Raw genomic sequence first — 23929 nt, forward strand, 5'->3', positions numbered from 1 at the left:
CACCTTCCCAGCCCCTGTTTTTTTCTTTTATGACAATAGTTCACAAGTGTAAATCACTAGTATCAGTCAGTGACAAAACACCTGAGATAGTCAATTTAGAAAAGTGGGAAGCCTTATTTTGGCTTATAGTTTCAGAGGTCACATGGCCCCATGCTTTGAACCACGTGACAGCACTTGGTGGGAGCATGTGGTAGAGGAGTTTTGTTCACCTCATGGTGGCTTGGAGGCAGAGAGAGACAGGAAGGGACCAGGGTTCCAGTGTCACCCCCAAGGACATGTCCCATCAGGATTCAACTTCCTCTAATAGGCCCTACCTCCCTTGAAAGGTCCCATCCCCCACCCAATGGCATAACAAGCCTTCCACACATGGGCCTTTAGGATAAATGCCAGATCCAAACTATAATATGGGCAAATTCTGAGAAAAAAAAACACAACTTGGTAAGGCTGACTTAAAATAAATAAAAAGCCTGACTGTTCATATCACTATGAAAGAAATTGAATTCGGAGTAAAAAAAAAACCTTCCCACAAAAAAACACCAGGCCACATGGTTTTCTGGAGATTATGGAAGTTGCAAGTAATAGAGTGTTCCAAATATTATCCAGCGCCTCCAGAGAAAAGAAGATGAATGTCTCCAGTCAGTATCATCTTGATGCCCAAATCACAAAAGGATAGTACAAGAAAGGAAAATCAGAGGCCTATCTTCTTTATGGACATAGGTTAAAAAAATCCATTAGTGAAATATGAATGAGCCTGAAATGTATAGGAAGATACATCTTTATCAGAAATTCCAGAAATTGTCAGAAAAGTTAATACATCATTCACCATATTAATTGAATGAAGGAGAAAAAAACCATGCTTATCTTACTAGAGATAGTAAAACTTGGAACATAATTGAGTATGCAAGTTAGACTCTCAGGAAACTTCTATTTCATAAAGGCCATTTAATACGAACTTATATGGAAGATGACTTTCAGTGGAGAAATGTACAATTCACATCCCTTAAAACTTCTAGCCATCATTGACCTGGAGATCATCACCAGCATAAAAATATAAAGAGAAATAAGAAATAACCCAAATCATTATTAATTTACAGCTGATAAGACTGCCATCCTAGAATATCCAAAGTTGGTCTGGCCATTATTATTATTATTATTATTATATATCTTATTATCAGATATAATAATGTTTATCAAAGGGTGAGATAAAGATCAAGAAGCATCAGTTGCCTTCTTAAATACCAACAATAAACAGAAAATATCACTTAACTATCACTTTTTATATTAGCAAGATTAACGCAGAATCATTTACATGGGAAGATATTTCCGTTTATGGTGAGGAAAGTTTGATTTTATACAGTGATCTAATCTTTTCAAAAAATATCTTTAAACTCAAGCTATTCTAATCAAAATCTCAGCAGAATATTTTGATAACTCCCCCCAAAAAAACTGATTCTAAATTTTATGTAGATAAATCAGATACTAGTCATAAATAAGACACTCTAAAAGCTGAAGTAAAAGAACATGAGAGATTTGAATTAAGCAGTTGAAAAAAGAAAATAGTAATTTCAAACATGTTCTATTGGTATAGGAACAAATAGACTCTTGGAGCAAGATAGAGATTGCCGAAGATATATTTACATGTAAGAACTTGACTGAGCTGGCATGGGAGATCGCCAGGGGGAGGATGTCAGTTCAAGTTTTGATGTGGGATAATTGGTTATCAAAATGAGGGAAAAGAAATTAAATCACTGTGTAAACAAAGATAAGTTCCCAGTGGTTTAGAGATTTTAAATAGATCAACACAAAAACAAAAACAAAATCAAGAAAATATTGGCGAATATGAGCTGTAGGTGGTAACACTTAAGTTTTTTTTCCTGGAAATACTAGGGTTGGAACTCAGGGCTTTAAGCTTTCCAGCTTAGTTGAGCCACACTTCTAGCCCTGTTTTTCATTTGTTATTTTAAGGGTAGAGTCTTGCTTCCCACCAGGGTGTGTGTCTGGACTCAGATCTGCCCACTTTAGGCTTCCTTTCAATGCTGGTATAACAGGCACATGCCATTGCATCCAGCTTCCATCTGTACAGATGGAGTCTTTTCTGCCTGGAATCACAATCCTACCAGCCTTACTCTCCCACATTAGTTTGGGATGACTGGTGTGAACTACTGTGTTGGGCAATGCTCGTGCAATCTTTTTTGCCTAGGTTGGCCTCGAAGCTGAACTCATCTCAGCTTTCCAAGTAACTAGAATGACTGGCATGGGCCACCTGCACTCAGCTAAGTAAAACTTTTTAACCAAACAAAGGCTAATTGAAACTATGACTGTATTGAAATGAAAACATCCTCCTTGTAAAAAAAAAGCTTCTAAAAATGAAAAGAGGAACAATAAATTAGGAGAATATACTGGTAACAGGCATAGCTAAACAGAATAGTGTCTGGTAGGTACAAAACACTGTGAAGTATCTTACAAAAGCAAAAAAAGTTAAATTATTCCCATAGAAAAATTGATTTCACTAAGAAGAGAAAATATGAACAGCACTTAAACATGTGAGAAGATGATCTACTTGATTTGTACTCAGGGAAATTCATGTTGTGACTAGTGAGACAGTATTTTACACGCATTCACTTAGCAAAAATTCAGAAGTCTGATAAGATCATATGTGGGTTGGCTTCATCCTACATGGGAAGTTCGTCTAGAAAAAGATCATGCTGGAGGAAATGCCTTTTGTGTTGATCAATATACCACTGTGTGCTCACTTGAAAATATCTCCAAAGAATATTTGCACCACAAGATTTGATGCCATTTTAATTTAGAAGCAAATCATGATTCATACAATGATTCATCAACTTTTCTTTAAAACAATTTTTTCTCCAAATGTTATAATCAGATTCCTTCAAAACTGACCATATTGAAGGAATATTATCTATTTGTATACCTTTTATGCCTTTTTTTTATGCCAAGGTCTGAGATCATGGCTTCCTCGCTTTGTATTTATAGCAATCAAAGTTGTATGGCTCAAGTGGTAGAATGATTACTTAGGATACAAAAGGCCCTGAGTTTAAATCCCAGTAGTGCCAGTAAATAATATGAGAAAACGTTTATAGTAGTCAAATATGTATCTACATTTATTGGAAAATTCTAGATTTTCTTTTCTTTTGGTGGGACTGGGATTTGAACTCAGCCTTATACTTGTTAGCAAGTACTCTACTGCTGAGCCACATCCGCAGCCTAGATTTTTTTTTAAATGTACGTTCTTTCTGAAGAATGGGAAATCTTCTGAAGGCCATGTCTAGTAGTTCACCATTACAATTTTTTTTTTCGGTAACTGGGGTTTGAACTCATTTTGCTCACCAGTAAGACTCTCTACCACTGAGCCAAGCCTACAACCCTTTTTTGCATTTTTTTTTTAAATTTTTTTTTTTTTTGTCGTCATGGGGCTTGAACTCTGGGCCTGGGCGCTGTCCCACAGCTCTTCAGCTCAAGGTGAGTGCTCTACCACTTGAGCTACAGTGCCACTTCCGATTTTCTGGTGGTTTACTGGAGATAGGAGTCTCACGGTCTCTCCTGCCTGGGCTGGCTTTGAACCGCGATCCTCAGATCTCAGCCTCCTGAGTAGCTAGGATTACAGGCGTGAGCCACCAGCGCCTGGCTTTTTAAAAAATTTTTTATATTGTTATTATAGAAGTGATGTACTGAGGGTTACAGTTATGTAAGTCTGGTAGTGAGTACTTGTCTTGTTGGACAATGTGCCCCCTTCCCTTTCTCTCTCCCAGTTGCATTGGTTACTTTTGAGATAGGGTCTTACTTCCTACTCAGGTGTGCCCAGGGACCTTGAGCCACCTATTCTTGACTTCCTGTAATATCTGCGATGACAGGTATATACACCATACCTGCCATATTTCTCCTTAAGATGAAGTCTCATGGACTTTTCTTCCCAAGCTGGCCTGGAACTGTGATCTTCCTGTTCTTAGCCTTCCAAGTAACTGGGATTACAAGCATGAGCCACCAAAGTGCAGATTTGAAATTTTCTATTTTTCATTGATGAATTTACTTGGTGAAGACCACCAAGGGAACTAATAGGAAGGGAGATATCTTTGTTCTAATAATTACTATCACATTTCTATACTAGTATGAAATTGCTTTGCAATGTAGATACCACAATGTTCCTAACTGTTGGTGTATGGATTCTTTTTTTTTAATAGACAGTGGATTCAAGCCAGTTATAATCACAGGGCCAGCAAGTGCAAAGGTGGTAGATGGAGACCTTGTTACTTTTTCCTGCAATGCCACTGGAGTGCCAGTTCCAGTCATACGTTGGTATGGCAGTCGGGGATTGATAACCAGCCATCCGTCTCAAGTCCTTAGGTCTAAAACTCGAAAGTCCCACTTACTAAGACCCGGAGGTCTTGACCTGGAGCCTGTCTACTTCATCATGTCCCGAGCTGGCTCAAGTTCCCTCTCTATTCAGGCGGTTACTCAGGAGCATGCTGGGAAATACATCTGTGAAGCCACAAATAAGCATGGCACCACACAGTCAGAAGCCTTTCTCACCATTGGTGAGTTGCACCAGTATTTTTTTTCCCTCAATGGAATAATGACCTTTAATACTCAGGGGAAAAGATGATTTGAAATAGTTATTTGCTTTTATTTTGTTATTATTTTGTGCAGTCCGAAGGCTTGAACTCAGGTCCTGAGCTCTAACCTTGATCTTTTTGGCCCAAGGCTAATGTTCTATTACTTGAGCTACAATCCATTTCTTACTTTTTCTGATTAATGGGAGATAAGAGTCTCACAGACTTTCCTGCCTTGGCTGGCTTCCTTCTGTGATCCTCAGAACTAAGTATCCTGAGTAGTTAGGATTACAGGCATGAGCCACCAGTGCTTGTCTGAAATAGTTATTTTAATCTGTGCAGCAATCTCTAATTAAATGTATCCTTCCCTGTGACTAGGTAATACAGAACTGCACTTTGGGGTATTTTGCCGTACATAAGTCATGGATCTTGGTCTCTATTGCTGACAGGTTTATTAAGGTTGTGTCTGTCCAATAGAAAGCTCTGATTTGGGAACTAGCTCAAAATACAACCCAACTGTTGTTGGGGTGAATGCTTTTATTTCTCAAAGCTATTAAAGTATTATTTATTAGAACTTATATTACCTAATTTGGTTTTTGTTTTGGTTTGGTTTTTTTGGTTGGTCATGGAGCCTGGGTGCAGTCCCTTAGCTCTTCAGCTCAAGGCGAGTGCTCTACCACTTGAGCCACAGCGCCACTTCCAGTTTTCTAGTGGTTTATTGGAGATAAGAGTCTCAGGGACTTTCCTGCCCAGGCTGGCTTTGAACCGCATCCTCAGATCTCAGCCTCCTGAGTAGCTAGGATTACAGGCATGAGCCTCCTGTGCCCAGCTTCTTAATTGGTTTAGATTAGAAAATCTTTAGGTCTTTAAGATTCTCCTCTGTTTCTGGATTTTGTCTTGATAAATACCACTTTTATGCCCAGTAACCCTATCAGCTACATTCTACTTACATGTTCCTGTGTTAACTTCTACATGCTCTATGGCAAGTGCTAAGATCCAGATGAATTTGCTAAAGCATAAAGCAGTATATAGCAACACATTGTCCTGCACTCAGGAGTTCTTTGCCTTATTAAATTCTAGCCTAGTGATGGTTACTTATTTATTGTGAAAGAGAGAGTGAGCAAGGTCCCAGAGAAAGGTGACTTCTTCCTTCTCTGTTTTCCTTTCCAGAATCCTTGAGTTTTTGAGGTCCCAGATGTACAAATATTTGTGGAATGAGTTGTTGTCTGTTCAGAAGCATAATGGGAGTTGATCTGGGTTTCTTAAGTAGTGTGAGGTACCAATATGAACCGTCACAGTTTCACCAATTCAAAAGCCTAGGATTCTGTCCATTTCAGTGTTGTTTTGTAGATAAGTTGAAATGAAACATAAGAAGCTACTTTTGAAAGTTCAACTTAACAGTGCTTCGACTTCTCCATTTGTGACATGAAACAATGGTGGGAAAGTGATACTCATACCATGTCATGAATTTTGATCTTTCCCTGGGCTAATGAGAAGAGCTTGCGATACTGGGCAGGGGCTGTGACCCCCAGCTCCCAGACAGCCATTGTACCAGAAGGGGCAGTGTACTGTGTGGCTACGTGACAATGCTCAGTAGTTTAGGATTAGTAGATGCATTCTCAACAACATTTTCAATTTATGATGCATTTATTGGGATGTAACATCACCATAAATTGAGGAGTACATGTGTTGGTAAAACCTTTAGAATGGTATCTGGTTATCTTGTGAGGACTCAGATTGGAAGAGTAGCAATTAATTGATTCTCTTTTTTTTAAAAAAAGTTGTCATTGAGGGGCTGGGAAGGTGACTTAGTGGTAGAGCGCTTGCCTTGCATGCCTGAGGTCCTGGGTTCGATTCCTCGGTACCACATAAGCAAAAAGAAAAAAAGCCGGAAGTGGCGCTGTGGCTCAAGTGTAGAGCACTAGCTTTGAGCTGAAGAGCTGAGGGACAGTGCCTAGGCCCAGAGTTCAGGCCTCACAACTGGACCCCTCACCCCCCAAAAAAAGTTGTCATTGAAAGGTTGCATTGCACCTAGAATAATAGAAATGGAGTACATTTATTGTGATTGTTGTTTTCAAGCTGGTACTGGGGCTTCAATCCAGGGCCTTGAACTCTTGCTTGGCTTTTTCACTCATGGCTGGCACTCTACCTCTTGAGCCTCACCTCCACTTCCAGCTTTTTGCTGAGTCTTGTGGACTTTCCTGTTTGAGCTGCCTGCATCCTTTGATCCCAGCCTTTCGAGTAGCTAGGATTACAGCTGTGAGCCACTGGTGCCCAGCTGAGATGAAGTTTTAATGCTCTTGCAGTAGACAGTCTATTGAATGAAAATTTTCTTACACCTCCGTGTAACCTGAGGCATGTGGCATGGAACCTTCTGTGGCCAGGTATCACTTTGCCCAGAGGATTCTGTAAGCTATGAATGACACAAAGTACCTTCCCCTCTTCCCCAGGCCCCAGACTAGGACTCCCCAGTGGTGAGAGTCCACGCTCTGCATTAGCAGGCATCAGATCAGCCCTGAGCATTCGCTCCATGTCTGACTCACTGGGTAAACACGCCTGTTCCAGGAGCAATATTTTCAAGTTGTCTCAGTGAACTTAATTCCTTCTCTTCCGCATTATTTTTCTCACTAGCTTCATGTTTTCTTTGATAGAGGATGCTTCTGAGACTTTCTCTCTTTCAAACTAACAGAAAACTGACCTCTGTGCATCTGGTTTTTGTTGGGCAGTAGTTCTCCCAAAAATCACACCCACCTTTTACCAGGAATCTGACCTCATTGTTTCTTCCTTTTACTTCTTCCGCAGAGGGGTGGATAATAGGAGACCTTTGCATTGCCAGAACTAATAGTGGTAGAGAAACTAAGCTGTCAGTCCTTGGGTTTTATTAATGCTGGCACTGTATTTGTTTTCACAATTGTTCTCCTTCTTTTATTCATGGCAGAGCTATTAACATTCTTCTCACAGCTGTTGTCACTGAATGTTCTGGAACCCTAATTTCCTCATCTGTGGAGTGGGAAGACATATTACTCTCTACCTAAGAGTGTTGTTTTGGGAATTAAATGAGATTATGCTTATTAAACAACTTGCACCATGCTTGACACAAAATATTTGCTCAGTAATTTTTTTTGGATATATGAACCTGTTTTCAATGCAAATAAGTTATTGTTACCTCGCTCTGCATATGCAGTATGCTGTCAGAGGTAAGTTAGAGCTCTTGGAGCAAGCTGCTTGACTTCCATCTATACCCCAGCAGTTTCTTCACCATCTTTCAGTTCTGGCAGGGGGTAGGGGAGGGACTTGGGAATAGGCCCTGTCATCTTTGGCATGTAAGCCACACCATTTTCTCAGCTACTCTTGTTAGCTTTGATTCCCATGCACCCCCACCCCCACCCCACTTTCCTTGAAGGTAGATCATTGTGTAGATGTCTTTGGAGGTAGGGTAACTAGAACTGAATGCTGACTACTCAAAAGATTAGTGACTTAAACCACAACCTCTTTATCTTTTCCTGTGATTCTGAAGGTTTACTAGATGCAACTTCCTTCTTCTGGCCTTGCTTGAGGTCAGTAATTCCACAGGTTGCTTAGCACTAAGAATAGCACAATAGCTTCAGTCCCTTGTGGCACCGTTGTGGCAACTGAACTCTCTTTCTTGATAATCTGTACCCATGACCAGCTGGGTCATGTCTATGGGGTGGTCAGATCCCCAGAGCACAAATAGAAGTGCAAGAGTTAGGTCTTCTTAAGGCCTAAATCTAGATTCTGGGTTTTCTAAGAGTGTGAATTCTTAGGAGGTATCTTTGGAGACTGATTACCCAATTGGTAGTCATTGAATGGTAATTCTTGACCCTGTTCCTACTACCTCTGTCACATGGTTCACCATGGCGTGTAGTACCCATTGTGTTTTTTTTTTTTTTTTTTTTTGGTCAGTAGTGGGACTTGAACTCTGGGCCTGGGCGCTGTCCCTCAGCTCTTCAGCTCAAGGCGAGCGCTCTACCACTTGAGCTACAGCGCCACTTCCGGTTTTCTTGTGGTTTATTGGAGATAGGAGTCTCACAGTCTCTCCTGCCCGGGCTGGCTTTGAACCGCGATCCTCAGATCTCAGCCTCCTGAGTAGCTAGGATTACAGGCGTGAGCCACCAGCGCCCGGCTACCCATTGTGTTTTACTTACTAGCTGGAAGTTAAGGTTGCTGTTCCTCAACTTAAGATCTCCTGAACAATGAGCCCCCTTTTTACAATAAATATGTGGTAATAAAAAATTGACTAAAAAACCTCACTCTCCTGACATGGTTTTTGCTCTAGAAAGCACAGAAAAGAATAAAAACCTTTAAGCTACTCAATCATTGCATGCTCTAACTGGTTTTCTAAGTCCTTTTCCTGTCTCCCTGAGTAGCACCGTGTGAAAAAGGTTGAATGCTGCTGTGAGTGATGCACTTCAGTGTTAGCTATTTAAACTTCCAGGGCTCACGTTGTGCTTATAAAACCAGCATGGACACTCCTTTCTAAACCATCTGGGTAGAAGATATGAAATAGAGTTTCTTCAATTTCTCTCCCTCTTTCTTTCCTCTGTCTCTCCAGTTCCTTTTGAAACAAATACAAAAGCAGCAACAGTTGAACCTTCTGAAGCATCCCAAAATGATGAAAGAGACCAAAGAGATGGCTCTGATTCTGCCTTCCTGAGCTCGTTTCCAGGAAACATCCATTCCAGTGCAGTGGGATCATCAGAGAAAAATGCCACTGGCGTTTCTGTTCCTGATGCTCCCATCATACTGAGCCCCCCACAGACCCACACACCAGACACATACAATTTGGTGTGGAGGGCAGGGAAGGATGGCGGACTCCCCATCAATGCCTATTTTGTAAAGTACCGAAAGGTAATGCCTCCTCTTTTACTCATTATTGGGTTCTTGTTCCTTCTGTTTGTCCATTGTGTCTCTTATTTGTAATGATATATCACATTTTAAAACTTTTCTAGAATTAACTGAATTCTAGTTTGGGGAGGGTGGGGGAGTGTTAATGTGGAACGCAGGGTCTCAGCTTACCAGGCAGGTAAACTGAGCCACACTTCCTGTCTAGGCATATATAATCTGGGCTGCAATCTGCCTGTTTTAGGCTTCCCATTGTAACTACGCTGATGGGTAGGTGCCACCACCCCCAGCTCATCTTTGAAAAGGAATCTTCTAAGCTTCCCTCCATCTCCCCCTGTTCTGGGGTTTCTCTTGAGCAGCTGGAGGATGGTGCTGGTGCAGTGGGAAGCTGGCACACAGTTCGGGTCCCAGGTAGTGAAAATGAGCTGCATCTAACAGAACTGGAGCCATCGAGTCTTTATGAAGTGTTGATGGTGGCAAGAAGTGCAGCAGGTGAAGGACAGCCCGCCATGCTTACTTTCCGGACCAGCAAAGGTGAGTATCATCTTCCATCAGTCGATGCCTGTACTGATGTTGAGATGGTTAACAATGCTTTTGGATAGTAGAGATTCTTAGGTAATAAACCCACTTTGATGAGGAAGGTAAGAAGTACACTTGGAAACCAACTCCAAGAGAAACTTTAATACGGTTCTTGTATTAACTGAATACTTTCCAGGTTTTATCACAAAGTACACAGAATAGACAAAACTGTTATGGAGCTCACATTCTATGCGGGAGACATGTAAGCCTTTGTTATATGTATACTAGCAGACAGTGTTAAGAGAAATAAATTAGGAGAAGGATATTGGAAATGTCTCAGGCATTGCTGCCTTTTGAGCAGGTGGGCAGGGAAGTCCTAATTGACCAGTGTCCAACTGAGCAGATATACAGCAGGGGAAGAAGAGAGCCATATGGCTGTTCAGGGATAGAATGTCCCCAGCAGAAGACAGCAAATACCAAGGCTTCAAAGCAGTGTGTTCTTAATGTATAACCTAGGAATGCGGCCACTGTGGTGAGTGAGAGCAAGGTAAGTGGGGAGCTGTCAAGGAGGAGTATTAGAAGGAGGGGGTGAGAGGGTAGATAATCACACCATACACTGTGGACCTTGTAAAGACCTTAGCAGAGCCTCTGAGTGAGCTAGAACAGCTGGAGCATCTGAGTAAAGTGTGACACGGACACCTGTGTATTCTAATAGGAGAGTGTGGTGCAGGTGGATATAGGAATATGATAAGCACTTTGAGAAACTTCTAAAAGGATTTTCCTGTGGGCAAGCCTGTGAGGGAGGTTGAATTGAAGAGGCTATTGAAGCTTGGTGGGAAATGAACAAAACCAAACCGCTTTGGTGGGTGGAGATGGGAACCAGGTAGAAGAGTATTTTAGTTTGACACTCTAATAGAAGAGGTCTGTGGAATGAGAAGAAATTATCTAATGACTTAAGACCCTTTCATCCAATGCTAAATCTGTAAATCTGGCCAGGAAATAATGAGTGCTTGCAATTTCCAATGCATCTTCAGATATTTTCCACCATCAGTCATTAGTTATTAATAAAATTTGACCTATAAATACTGAATAGGTATATTTCTGTTTTAAAAATTATCCAGTTTCACTTTTTGCCTATAGAAATATTAAAGCTTAATGTGACATTTTTTGAAAATGCTTAAGAGAAACACTTTAGTAATGAATGCTGTTTTAGAATTTATACAGTAAAGGAAAATGAGCTCATTGGAAACCTTTACTCTAGTCATTTTCCTTTTCCACATATGAACAAAAGTTGGTATGATGAAGAAAGGCACATTTTTGCCTTTCCCCTAAAGATACTAGAAAAAAGCTGAAGTAATTTTTTTTTGTTAGTTCCAAAGATCAGGTAAGTATTTAAGTGTAGTTAGTTGATTTAGATGCTGTTACTGGTGAATTCTGTCTATATAAATGACTCTTTATTTTAACTTTACATATCTAGGCTTATGTTGCCATTTTGGTTTTCAACTTTTCTTTCTTTCTTTTTTTAAAGAAAAAACACCATCAGCAAAAAACACCCAGGCCTCCTCTCCACCCATGGGCATCCCTAAACATCCTGTCATTTCAGAGGTTGCAAACAACAATTTTGGAGTGGTTCTTACCGATTCTTCTAGGCACAGTGGAGGTAAAGAAAAGAGTCTTCATTTTATTCATCTTGTTTCTTTACAAGTGTGAAGGCCCTGTTTCAAGGTTTCAGACTTCAGGGAGATAGGATAGAAGAGGATGTTTGCTATTTAAATTGCATCCTGTCAGATACCTCTTGTAATCCTTTTCAACCATTTTTAATGACCTGGATTTCAATGTTGGCAACTCAGTCATAGTATTTAACATAATAAATTCAGATTCAAAATGTTCTGCTACTAAGTCTTTCACAATCATTTTTTAAAAGTGTTTTTCTGTCTCCTCTTTGACAAGAAAACTAAGTTTATATTTTGAATTCCAACTTTGCCTGTGTGTGACTTCATCAGAATATATGTTAATACCAATGATAAATTACTTTGCTGAAGATTACATGTCCCATCCACTCATATTACACTATCTAGTAAGCTGTATGGATTTTAAATGCTAGAGCAGTCGAAATTTCAGGACTTCTTTTTTTGTACTTAAATTCCACATTTACTAGTTCTAGAATTAATATGCTTTGTATGATTTAAAAGTATTTGTGTGCGTGTGTGTGTGTGTGTGTGTGTGTGTGTGTGTGTGTGTGTGTGTGTGTGTGTGTGTGTGTGTGTGTGTGTGTGTGTGCTTGTCCTGGGGCTTGAACTCAGGGCCTTGTACTCTTGCTTGGCTTTCTTGCTCAAAGGAACTCATTTGGTTTTAAAAAGAGATGCACTAACAGTTCTATTTATTCTGTTTCCATTGCTTTCTAATTGAAAGGAATGCAGTAAGTATCACAGTTACCTGTTTTGAATACATCCTCTAAGCAGTTTGCACCTCAGTTTTCTTCGTCTGAGTACTTTGTTCACCATCATTTCCTTCTTTCTAATATGTTTACAATGAGAATTGAAGAGATATTGAGATCAATGCATGTTGCTTAAGAAACAAGGCCTAGATACAGGCAAAGCTCCTTCTAGTGGCTTCACAAAAGCCAGATCACTGTGGCCTAGGTTGGCTCTTCCTGTTCCAGCTTTAGAGGTCAATTGCCAGCACACCAAAGGATCATCAGCCTTTTGAGAACCAGCTCACATTTACAGAACTCACTAGGGAGTAAGGCAAACTAGAATGGCAGATTACTAGCTTGCAATGTAACAGTCCTGTGGGTCAGCCTTTTTTCCTTTCAGCAACCAAGTGGGAAGCCATATTGCTTGATCAGCAAGAGTTGTTGAATATGTGATCTCAGAGAGTTTACTCCTGATGTTCCCACCTGCCACTCCAATTTGAACACTGTAGCATCTCTTCCCCTTCAAGTTGCTAACTAAAGCAAGTTCCCTAACTCAAATTTTTCCTATGTAGTCATGTGGATCATCTTTCCTGCCTTTCCTGTCTTCTTGCTTTCATCGCGAGCACATTCTCTCCTCCCTTTAGTATCAATATTAATTTTAGGGCTGGGAAGGTGGCTCAGTAGTAGAGTGCTTGCCTTGCATGCATGAGGCCCTGGGTTTGATTGCTCAACACCACATAAACAGAAAAAGCCAGAAGTGGCACTGTGGCTCAAGTGGTAGAGTGCTAGCCTTGAGCTGAAGAGCTGAGGGACAGCGCCCAGGCCCAGAGTTCAAGCCCCACGACTGACCAAAAATAATAATAATAATAATAATAATTTTAATCAGACAAATGTTATCTTATTGCTTGCTGTCTATATTTTGGACTAATAATTCCCATATCCTTGAAGTATATTGAAGTAGTATATAATAGTAATGGCTAAGTTAATAATCAACAGATTGTGGAATGAGTTTTATGTAGTTGGGACAAAGAAAAACATTTAAATAAGATAACACATAACTGCAAGAATTTATTACAACTATAAGCAAAATCAGACTGGAAGCACCAAATCATACTGACACATTGTTTTAATCTTGACTCCAAAAGAGCATAGTCATTAATTACCACAGTCATTAACGTTCAGTCTTTCAGAGCTAATTATCAAGTCTCTAAATCATTTGACTTTTCCTTCCTTGCATTTCCTGTGTTTTGCTTACATTTCCCCATTAGTTTTCAACAGAGGACAGGAAGAGAGTCAAATATTATTACCTCTGGAAAAAATGTTTGGTGAGGAACCACTAATAACACAAGCTTTGGGATTTATCCCTTAAAGTGCATTTCACTCTTCTTCCCTCCGACATTGTGAGTTATGTGAAAACAATGCATTTGTGTTTTCAGTTCCAGAGGCACCAGATCGACCCACAATCTCCACTGCATCTGAGACCTCAGTCTATGTCACTTGGATTCCCCGGGCAAATGGCGGTTCTCCAATCACTGCCTTCAAGGTCGAATATAAACGGATGAGGACCAGCGATTGGCTGGTGGCAGCTGAAGATATCCCTCCTTCCAAGCTCTCTGTGGAAGTTCGTAGTTTAGAACCAGGTAGAGATACACAAACATTTCCTTTCTTTTTTCCTTTTTAAAATGTTAACTGTCAGTGCTAACTTTAGTTGCATATTTTAATGGCCTTATTTCTTTTCCTACTTGTTAAAGAAAGTAATGTTTATTACATAAAAATTTGAAACTAAAATATGATGAGGAGAATAAGTCATCTGAAATTCACCTTTCTAGACCAATTAGCCTTTATATATTTTGGTATATTTCTTTTAACCTTTAGTATACCCAGGAAATCATGCCATGAAAACTATTGTTTTTATTTATTCTAGTAGTTGTACAAAGAGGTTGTAATTCTACAAGTGAGATTATGAGTACAGTGCATCTTGATCAATGCCATCCCTTCTATCATTCTCCCCCAAGTTACATAGTTCAACTTTTACATAATGTACATTGACTATGACTGTGTCCCCACCATTATATCACATGTATTATCCAGATCATTTAAAATGCTTCAAAAACTCAGTCTTTAATAGTTACATGTCTACCTTAGCCATGATTTTGTTTTGGTTTGGTTTGGTTTTTTTGCAGGGGTGCTGGGTTTTGATCCCAGAGTCTTAGTGAAGGCTAGGCAAGCTCTCTACCATTAAGCTACAACCTTATCCTAAACTGTTCTTCATTTCTAGATTTTAAATTACGTCTACATATTTGCAATTACATGGTGAACATCTTTGTGTGTGTGTGTGTGTGTGTGTGTGTGTGTGTGCGCGTGCGCACACACACGCGCACGCGCAAATATGTTTTCCTAGAACATTTTAAGAGAAAAATGGTTATTTGGCTATAACTATTTGATTCTCAGCAGTTGAGCCAGTGCTTTGTCTTAGGGAAAGGATGCACTTAATACTTGTTGGCTCTATAAGTTTTATTTTAGCAGAAGATCCTAAAGTTTGTTTCTGGACTTAGGTTTGTATGCTACTAGCCAAGGCCTGTGTTTTTCTAGCCAAGTAACCAGATAACAAGAGAAATATGGGAAGCCTAGGTATGGTGGGAGAATGAAGGCAGAAGTTTTAAATGTAGGTGAAATGAAGTAACATGATATCGACAGACAATGTCTTCAGAAGCCTAGTGACAAGGAAACTTCCTTTAGTATTTTTAATTTATTCTTTAGGCTTTTCTTTTTTTGTTTTTGTTTTTGGGTGCAGTCGTGGGGCCTGAACTCTGGGCCTGGGCACTGTCCCTCAGCTCTTCAGCTCAAGGCTAGTGCTCTACCACTTGAGCTACTGCACCACTTTTTTTTTCTTTTTGCTTATGTGGTGCTGAGGAATCGAACCCAGGGCCTCAGGCATGCAAGGCAAGCGCTCTACCACTAAGCCACCTTCCCAGCCCTATTCTTTAGATTTTTCAAGAATTGTCTGTAGCCTTTCTGTAGTTCTTAATGTCTAAGCCGAATTAATTCCTTGTGTTATCGTTTAAATCTGATTCCTCATAGTCCTCTTTGGAATCAGGATGGTGACTGCTACCACCCTTGCTGTGCCTCTTGATACATGTAGTCAACACATTAAACTTCACTCCAGTTGTTTCTTTCAAAGTGAAAAGAACCTAGTTTTAGAGACAGATACTTCAAACTACTTCAAATTATGATTTGGAATGGAATAGCAAAAAGAATGAATGTTCTCTTTCCTATTCTGTCCCTGTGCCTTCCATGTGTACCATTCATCTTACATAGCATTTATTTCCTTTAAGGTCTTGAACACAAAGCATTGAACAGCCACTCCCAGTTGATTGAAGTTAGCAAGTAGGTTCAAATCCATTGGCTGTAGGAGAGTATGTAAGAGAAATATAAACATAATTATCATAGTTTCATATCCTACCATCATATATCATAGTGTAGCTTCTTTCTTTTTTCCTGTGCTAAAAATCAAATCTGAGACCTTGCACATGCCAGGCAAGTGCTCTATCATGGAGCTATATCACCAGTCATGATTATAGCTTTTTATAATAATGTGAGGGGTTTTGTGTGTGTTTGTTTTCCTCCTAAAGGTTCAACATACAAATTTAGGGTCATTGCTATCAACCATTACGGCGAGAGTTTTCGGAGTTCAGCATCCCGGCCTTACCAGGTGGCTGGTTTCCCCAATCGTTTTTCCAACCGTCCCATAACTGGACCGCACATTGCATACACAGAGGCTGTCAGTGATACCCAGATCATGCTGAAATGGACGGTACGTAAACTTGTTTTCTAATGGGAATTCTTTCTGGCTTGGTCACATCAACAACTTCATATTCTCATGAAATGATATGAACAACCAATTATTGAACTTTTCATTGAGCCAAAGTAGAAGGGTATCAATGTATCCAAAAGCACATGTTTAAAAGGGGGCAAGTTAAAAAATACAATTATTGTTTCCTCTACTCTTATCCAAATGCTGTTAACTTAATTGCCATTTTGTGGCTTATTCATTATGAACCAAGTAGATGTTTATCTTTGAAGCTAGTAAAGTATATACTCTAGTATTTTATTTATTCACAAAAATACTTCTTTATTTTTGTTTAACCCTGCCGTAAAAGAAAATGCCCTTACTACCCTTAAATATCTTTGAATGAAGTTAAAAATGGCCATTAAATATGCTTACAAAATGAAGCCAAGACCATGTCACTATAGAAAAAATATTATTACTTTTGGGTTTTAAAAAATTTTTTCTTATAATTAATTTATTATTCTTATACAGGTGATGTATAGAGGGATTACAATTACATGAGTCAGGTAGTGAGTACAGTTTTTGTTTTGACAAGTTTTTACTTCTGTTTTTTAGTACATTCCATCAAGTAACAATAACACTCCCATTCAAGGATTTTATATCTACTACCGACCAACGGACAGTGACAATGACAGTGACTACAAGAGGGATGTGGTTGAAGGTGAGTCCCCTCAGCAAGCGGGGGTCCTCACAAAGGGGCTCTGGAGAACAGGGTTTGTAAGCATTATGAAATACATCATCACAGCTAAGATAAAGGGGGGAGGAATGAAATGCTATATGCATTAACCCTATTGAGTTTGTCTCAAAGAAAGCCAATTTTGTTTCCAGTTTAACTGTAGTGTTAGCCTACATTTTTGTCATAGAGACATTTACAAAAGTATGGGAAGAAGGGTCAGTAATGCTTCATCATAAGTCCGTCTGAAAAATGTTTGGATTTCTTTTTTCTTTTCAATTTCATTTTTATAGTTGTGCAAAGGGTTTCACTTCAACCTGTCACTGTATAAGGGCAATGTATTTTGATCAATGTCACCCTATGCATCATTCTTCTCCATCGGTCCCAACCCTTTGCATCTCCTCAGGTTCCCTAGTTTTATTTTCACATATGTACACTGACTATATGACTTCATTCATTCCTGGTTTCTGTCATCTTTAAATGACCAATGAACTAAGTTTAAAACTTAATTTGAACTTCTAGATATGATTAACAGTAATATCTCATTAAAACTGTTTTCCTTGACATCTATGGTAGAAATTGGAATCTCTTGTAGAGAATAAAGAAAGCATTCAAGATAGCAAAAGGTGATTTCTACTGCATTTAAAATAGAATCCAGAATTTATTCTTTGTTTTCTTTATTTTTTTTCATGCTGGACATGGGCTTGAACTCAGGGGTCTGGGCACTGTTCCTGAACTTTTCTCCTCCAGGCTAGTGCTCTACCATTTGAACCCACAGCTCCACTTCTAGCTTTTTGATGTTTAATTGGAGATAAGAGTTTTATGGACTTTCCAGAAAAGTCCTGGCTATATATTTCCTGCTGGCTATAAATTTTGATCCTCAGATCTCAGTCTCCTGAGTTGCTAGTATTACAGACATGATCCCCATTTATAATCCAGAGTTTTGCATATGGTCCAATGACTCTGCATCCTAGCTGGCCCCTATTATCCCACCCCCCACCCCCCAGCTGCATCTCCTATACCTTCCTCATTGGGGACTGGTTATACCAGTTTTCTTTCAGATTCCTCCTGCACCAAGATTACATTGTTGTTTTGTTTTTGTTTTTGCTTTTCTACCTCAAGACCTTGGTACATAGTAGTTCCTGGCACTTACTGTACCCCTGTCCTAACATTTTATGTAGGTACGACCATTTAGTTCTTTTGAGGGCTTAAATGTCACTTCCTTAGACAAATTTTCCCTGAAGTTCCACCCAAAAGTGAGCCCTTTATGTTTACTTTGTAGAATCAAATGTATGAGAGTGAATACTTGAAATTCTTTACCTAACTATTGTCTCTCCTTCTTGTGTTCACTTCCTGTGGGCCTGGAACTTTTTTCTTTTCCATTACTGCATCCCCATCCTCTTTAATGGTGAGGTGTTCAGCACTGAATGAACAAATGAGTGGATGAATGAATGAATCTGATTGGAGTCCCCAAAGAGCAGTGTAAATGTCTAGTAATGATCAGGGTGGAAAAAAGACAACAGAAACAAGATAGCTGTCTTCAAATATTTAAGGACAATTATGTGGAAGAGGAGCTAAATCCATTGGAGAAAGGTACAAGGAAATAATGGAAAGAAGAAATTTCTAACATAGATATCTAGGTTTCCTCATAGAGCAATAGATTCTAATTTTGGAAGTATTCAGTAGAAGCTAGATGTGTAATTCTTAGTAATAGTTTGGATGAGATTCTTGCTTTGAAAGAAAGATACCCTCCAAGGTCTTTTATTCACTCCAAGATTCTGCTTCTTTGAAATATTCCATGTCTTGGCTGGGTGTGTAGCTCGGTGGTAGAGCAGTGCTCAGCATGTGGGAGGCCCTGGGTTAATTTCCAGCTGGGGAAAAAAAAATGTAATAGATCATGTCAAAAAGTTGCTGTGGGCCAAGATAAGTTTCCATATGACTTGTTGACATCACATACCTCATTTGGTTTTTGTTAAAATAATTTACCTTAAATATGCTGTGCCATATTTTCCTAAGTATTATGGGTTTTTTTGTTTATTTTAGGTTATTTTTTTCATGTTTAGTCAATGGAATAATTTTTGTAGTGTGACAAGTCTATGATCTGAGTTTTTATACTGGGGACATAGTAGGTATTCAGTAAATAGTTTTGAATGGGGTAAGGGTTGCTTCTCTCCTGCCATAATTTTTAATGAGTAAGCTCTTTTGTGCTCTTAAAAATCAAGGTCCATGGTTTCCCTTATTTGCAATAACTAGTATATGTCTGAGTCAAGCAGAAAAGGTCAGGTAAGTTGATGTTAGGGAAATGAACCCTAAGATATGTATTCAAATGTTTTTTTCTTTCAGGTGATTGTTTCTAACACATTTATAAGATTATTTCTTTGTTGCTTTGTATGTCCCTCCCCCATGGTATAACCCCTGATTTCACTGTATTTGATGTTGTTATAATTTGTGGAGGGGAAGGGAAAAAACAAATCATTTAAATAGGGATACAGGTGGACCCATTGCAACAATGAGACGTACAAGTTGTTATGTCGAAAATGAACTTTACAACTTTGGTGGGGGAGGAGGGTTGTGTGGAGGGGCGGGCGGGGAGGGGGGGAGAATGGGATGGGAAGGGGAAACAAAGGAAGAGGCTACAATTCTTGATAAGAAATGTACTCATTATCTTGCCCATGTAATTGTAACCCCTCTGTACAGTATTTTTACAATTAAAAAAAAAATCAAGGTCTTGAGCCAGAGAAATGACTAGAAGGAACATGAAAGGGACATGGGAACACCGTAAATTGGGTCAAAATACATTATATATACATGTATGGAAATAACACGGCGAAATCCCATTATATATACATGTATGGAAATAACACTATGAAAACCCTTTGTACAAGTAATATCCATACACTAATAATAAAATAAATAATATATTTTTAAATAGAAAAAATAAAATTAAAAGGAAATATAAAAGTAATTTTTATGACTGGGCTGCATTTTAGCCCTATGCAAGTCTTCATTTTAGTTTACCTGACTTAAAAGAAGTGAAGGTGTCAGAATTTTTTTTTAAATTTTGACAGTAGTTAAACATTTGTCATAAAATGGTTCTAAATGAGGTGAATATAAATAAAACAAATAACGGGTCTCATTTGTTGTCTCTTTGTCTGTCTCTCCCCCCACCCCTTCCTAGTTATACTCTAGGGTTTACCACTTATAAACAGTCTTTAAACTATGTTGTCTAGGAAAATCTTTGAACTTTTAACACCGGTGATTTGAATACTGAGCTTGGGACTTGAAAATTCATGTAACAGTCCTGTTGTATCTAGTAGTAGTGTCTACAGATGTGAATTTTGCCTATGATTCACAGGGAATGTGTTTATAAATGCAATACACTGAGTAGTTAAGATGTTTAAGTGGGCTTCACTGTGCTGTATAATTTGCTTATTCCTTATTTTCACATTTATGCATTTGAAATTCTTTTTGTGGCAGTTGAAACTATTGGTCTATTCCTAGGAACAAAAATATTCATTCTTTGTACCTAAAATATTTTTTAAAGTTTTTAGTATACTTATATGTATTGATTCCAAATTATAACTTTCAAAAAATGAAACAGTTATAAAAGAATGCAGTAAAAGAACAGTTATTTAAGTTATTCCATCTTCTAAATTAAGTCCTATGTTTAGGTAAACAATAAATGTTTCCAGCATACCAATGCTTTTGTGTTGAATACTTTTTGGGGGGGGGGTCCGGTCGTGGGGCCTGAACTCTGGGCCTGGGCACTGTCCCTCAGCTCTTCAGCTCAAGGCTAGTGCTCTACCACTTGAGCCACAGCCCCACTTCCAGCTTTTTTCTTTTTGCTTATGTGGTGCTGAGGAATCGAACCCAGGGCCTCATGCATGCAAGGCAAGCGCTCTACCACTGAGCCACCTTCCCAGCCCTTGTGTTGAATACTTTTATCATATAAAGTTAAAAGGTTCCAAATGAGTCAAAATAAGAAAGCTTATTATGTTGTTTTACATCTGTACTTTTGGTTCTTTCTGTGGTAAGACCTTTTTCTAGAATGTCCTTTGGGGAAATAATTGCTTGTTTAGCAGAAGCTATATGTGGATTAATTGCTTTTAAGCCTAGTAATGTACTTAGTTGTTTTATTTATCGATGTCTTCTCTTGGCTGATATATACTGCAATTTTACCCACTAGAAGAATTGTTATAATACTGGAATATGAATCTGACAATATATATATATATATATATACATATATATATTTATTTAACTATTTTCTCTTGGTAACAGATCAGAAGCCTAGTTTAAATTTCATTTTTATTAGTACTATGAAAGGAAAATTTCAAGTCTAGTGGAGTAATTATTCAAGAGCATGTTTATAGTAGGTGAGTGTAGGACCAGGTTAGGAAAGACCTAAGGCTAGAGTAAAAATAGAAGTCTTGGGGGAAGGATTTTTAGAAATAGGCCTATACTGGTTTCAACCAGTTTTTTAATTTAAAAAAAAATGGTGGTGGGAGGAGGATCTTTTAACATTTTATAAATGAGGCATAGAATTCCTCCCTTCTTGAGCCTTGTAGAGACCCTTGATCCTAAAACAAGCAGATTTTTTTTTTCTCCCTTATAAAATAGGAGTTGGTGTAAGTGAGGGGTTTTGTGCTGGTGATGTGGAAAGGGGGTTGAAATGTTTTTGTCTGTGTTGGATTAGAAAGGAGCCTGTGATACTGGTCCTGCCAGCCAAGTAGATTTGACTTAGGCGTGTGGTTTTGTTTTGTTTTCTCCCTCTTTAATTAATTCTTAAATCAGCTGGTGGTATACTTGAATTTCTAAGAAACAGTAGAAACAGTTTGAAGACTTGTTTTCGAAGAGGGATTAAGAGTGCTTGAAGAGTTAATTAAATCTGGCAAAAAAAAAAAAACTGTCCCTGTTTATGAAAGTTGGTCACAAGTCCATGGAAGTGAAAATGGAGAGTGCTCGGTTTGGGAGTGTTTCTAAATGAAATGTTGGCTGTGTGCCATGGATAACAGAATCGTTCTGTTATATACTCATGTGACTGGGAGACCCTGACTCAAAGACCCACTGAGCTCTGTAGCACTGGGAGCAGAAGCTAAGTGTCTCCTAGTGGAATTTGCTTTTTTGTAGATTCTGAGCAACACACACACACACACACACACACACACACACACACAATGCTTAGAGGAAATACGTCTTTATCCCATCAACACTACATAGATGATGATGGATGTTGTTCCTATGGAGTAATTACCTTGACTTTGTCATTTACGTTGTGTGATGTGTGAAGCCTGGGTTTTATTTCTCTTTTCTAGGTTCAAAGCAGTGGCACATGATTGGTCATCTGCAGCCAGAAACTTCTTATGACATCAAAATGCAGTGCTTTAATGAAGGTGGAGAGAGTGAGTTCAGCAACGTGATGATCTGTGAAACAAAAGGTAATTTCAGAAGGTTGCGAATCTATGGTTTCTTCCTAGTCCAGAGCTGGAATTCTAATCTCTGCATTACTTCTTCAGACTGTTGATGTGTCTCCCTAAGGAAATTTCTTCTTTGGACCATTGGCTGGATTTGTGCATTCAGACTATACCCACAGAAGTTTAATGTGTGGACTCTAGAACATGTCTGAAAAATTGTCTGCATAAGAACTAATCCTTAGCCGGGCGCTGGTGGCTCACGCCTGTAATCCTAGCTACTCAGGAGGCTGAGATCTGAGGATCGCGGTTCAAAGCCAGCCCGGGCAAGAAAGACCGTGAGACTCCTATCTCCAATAAACCACCAGAAAACCGGAAGTGGCGCTGTAGCTCAAGTGGTAGAGCGCTCGCCTTGAGCTGAAGAGCTGAGGGACAACGCCCAGGCCCAGAGTTCAAGCCCCACGACCGACAAAAAAAAAAAAAAAGAACTAATCCTTTTCATTCATTTCTTTGTGATTCAGTAAATCATCTTCCTTCTCTTTGTCTCCATGAAGGGAGTAGAAATATTTGTTGACTACTTGCTGAGATTTTGAGAATTATGATACTAACAAAACTTAACATGAGTATTAAAGAAGAATGAAGAATAAATAGTGAATCATTCCGAAGGATTTACTCACGAGTAATCATGTGGGATGTAGAAGACCCATTTGCCTCAGAAACTTTTTGATTTCCTTAGGTTTGACCTTAGAATTTTATAATCTGACATATCGTCTAGAGTGGTTATGACTTAACCAACCTCTCTGAGGTCTCCTTCTTAAGGCTTTCATAACAACAGTTAGATTGCAACATGAGTTTGGGAGAAGACAAACTGCTGATAGAATTCTTTTTACTGTCCTCATTTCCCAAATGTCAAAACTGGGGTTTATGGAGGTAAAAAGTAGATGGCTGGTTGCAGATGGAGCTGAGTTCAAATCTAAGCAGTGTGGTTTCAGGGACTAGGCTAGAACCTCACCCTGCAGCTTTCAAGTAACATGTAGAAGAACAGTAGGAACATGTATTTGGGGAAGAGAGAGAATAGGATTTGAGTTCCACTTGTTAAGTAGATTTTGGAATTTGAATTGCCCAGTTGCCCAAATATGTGACCTTCAAAAGTCTTGGCTTTGAGGAATATGCCAAATATTATACATGCAGTTTTGGGAATCATATATAGTTGTACTGATAGTTTACAGCCATATCTTCTGGTATTGGTTGTTATTTTAATACACAGTAGGAGTCTAGAATATGTAATGCTGGGGCTTGCTACGAAATGTATCAGATGGAGAGATTTCATTCCGTTGCTTATTTTATTTCAGCTGCTTGGGAGTCTCTATAAATACAATTAAGCAGTAGACTAGGGTTAGACCAAGTGTATATTGTTTCTTTGCTTTTATTATTGCTCTAAAATCTGTGGACTAAAACTAAGGTACCCTCCAGTTTTAAGCTTTGGAGCCATCTTTGTGAGTCATTGTTGATCAGATCGTCTCAGGAAGGAGTGTAAACAGACTGGTTCACATTCCTAAGCCAGACCTCCTTCTGAGAGGAAACTGTCTCACAGACTCTGTATTCATCCTGACATCATGGTTTTCTTTA

At 39.0% G+C, this 23929-nt stretch overlaps 1 protein-coding gene across 3 annotated transcripts in view; it reads left to right on the top strand.

Annotated features, from left to right (window-relative positions):
* LOC138821376 (cell adhesion molecule-related/down-regulated by oncogenes-like) overlaps positions 1–23929 on the top strand; it is an 82056-nt gene that overhangs the window by 42954 nt on the left and 15173 nt on the right. For 2 of the 3 annotated variants that reach the window (XM_070013555.1, XM_070013553.1), the window contains exons 8-15: positions 4200–4553; positions 9142–9437; positions 9791–9965; positions 11479–11610; positions 13803–14006; positions 15999–16180; positions 16772–16877; positions 22205–22327. In XM_070013555.1, coding sequence (XP_069869656.1) covers positions 4200–4553; positions 9142–9437; positions 9791–9965; positions 11479–11610; positions 13803–14006; positions 15999–16180; positions 16772–16877; positions 22205–22327 — 1572 coding nt within the window. The remainder of the gene's footprint in view (positions 1–4199; positions 4554–9141; positions 9438–9790; positions 9966–11478; positions 11611–13802; positions 14007–15998; positions 16181–16771; positions 16878–22204; positions 22328–23929) is intronic. The other variant, XM_070013556.1, reaches the window with a different exon arrangement.

The sequence above is a fragment of the Dipodomys merriami genome, unplaced genomic scaffold (assembly GCF_024711535.1).
Source record: "Dipodomys merriami isolate MVZ:Mamm:240054 unplaced genomic scaffold, mDipMer1.0.p SCAF_91, whole genome shotgun sequence".
NCBI classification, from domain to species: domain Eukaryota; kingdom Metazoa; phylum Chordata; class Mammalia; order Rodentia; family Heteromyidae; genus Dipodomys; species Dipodomys merriami.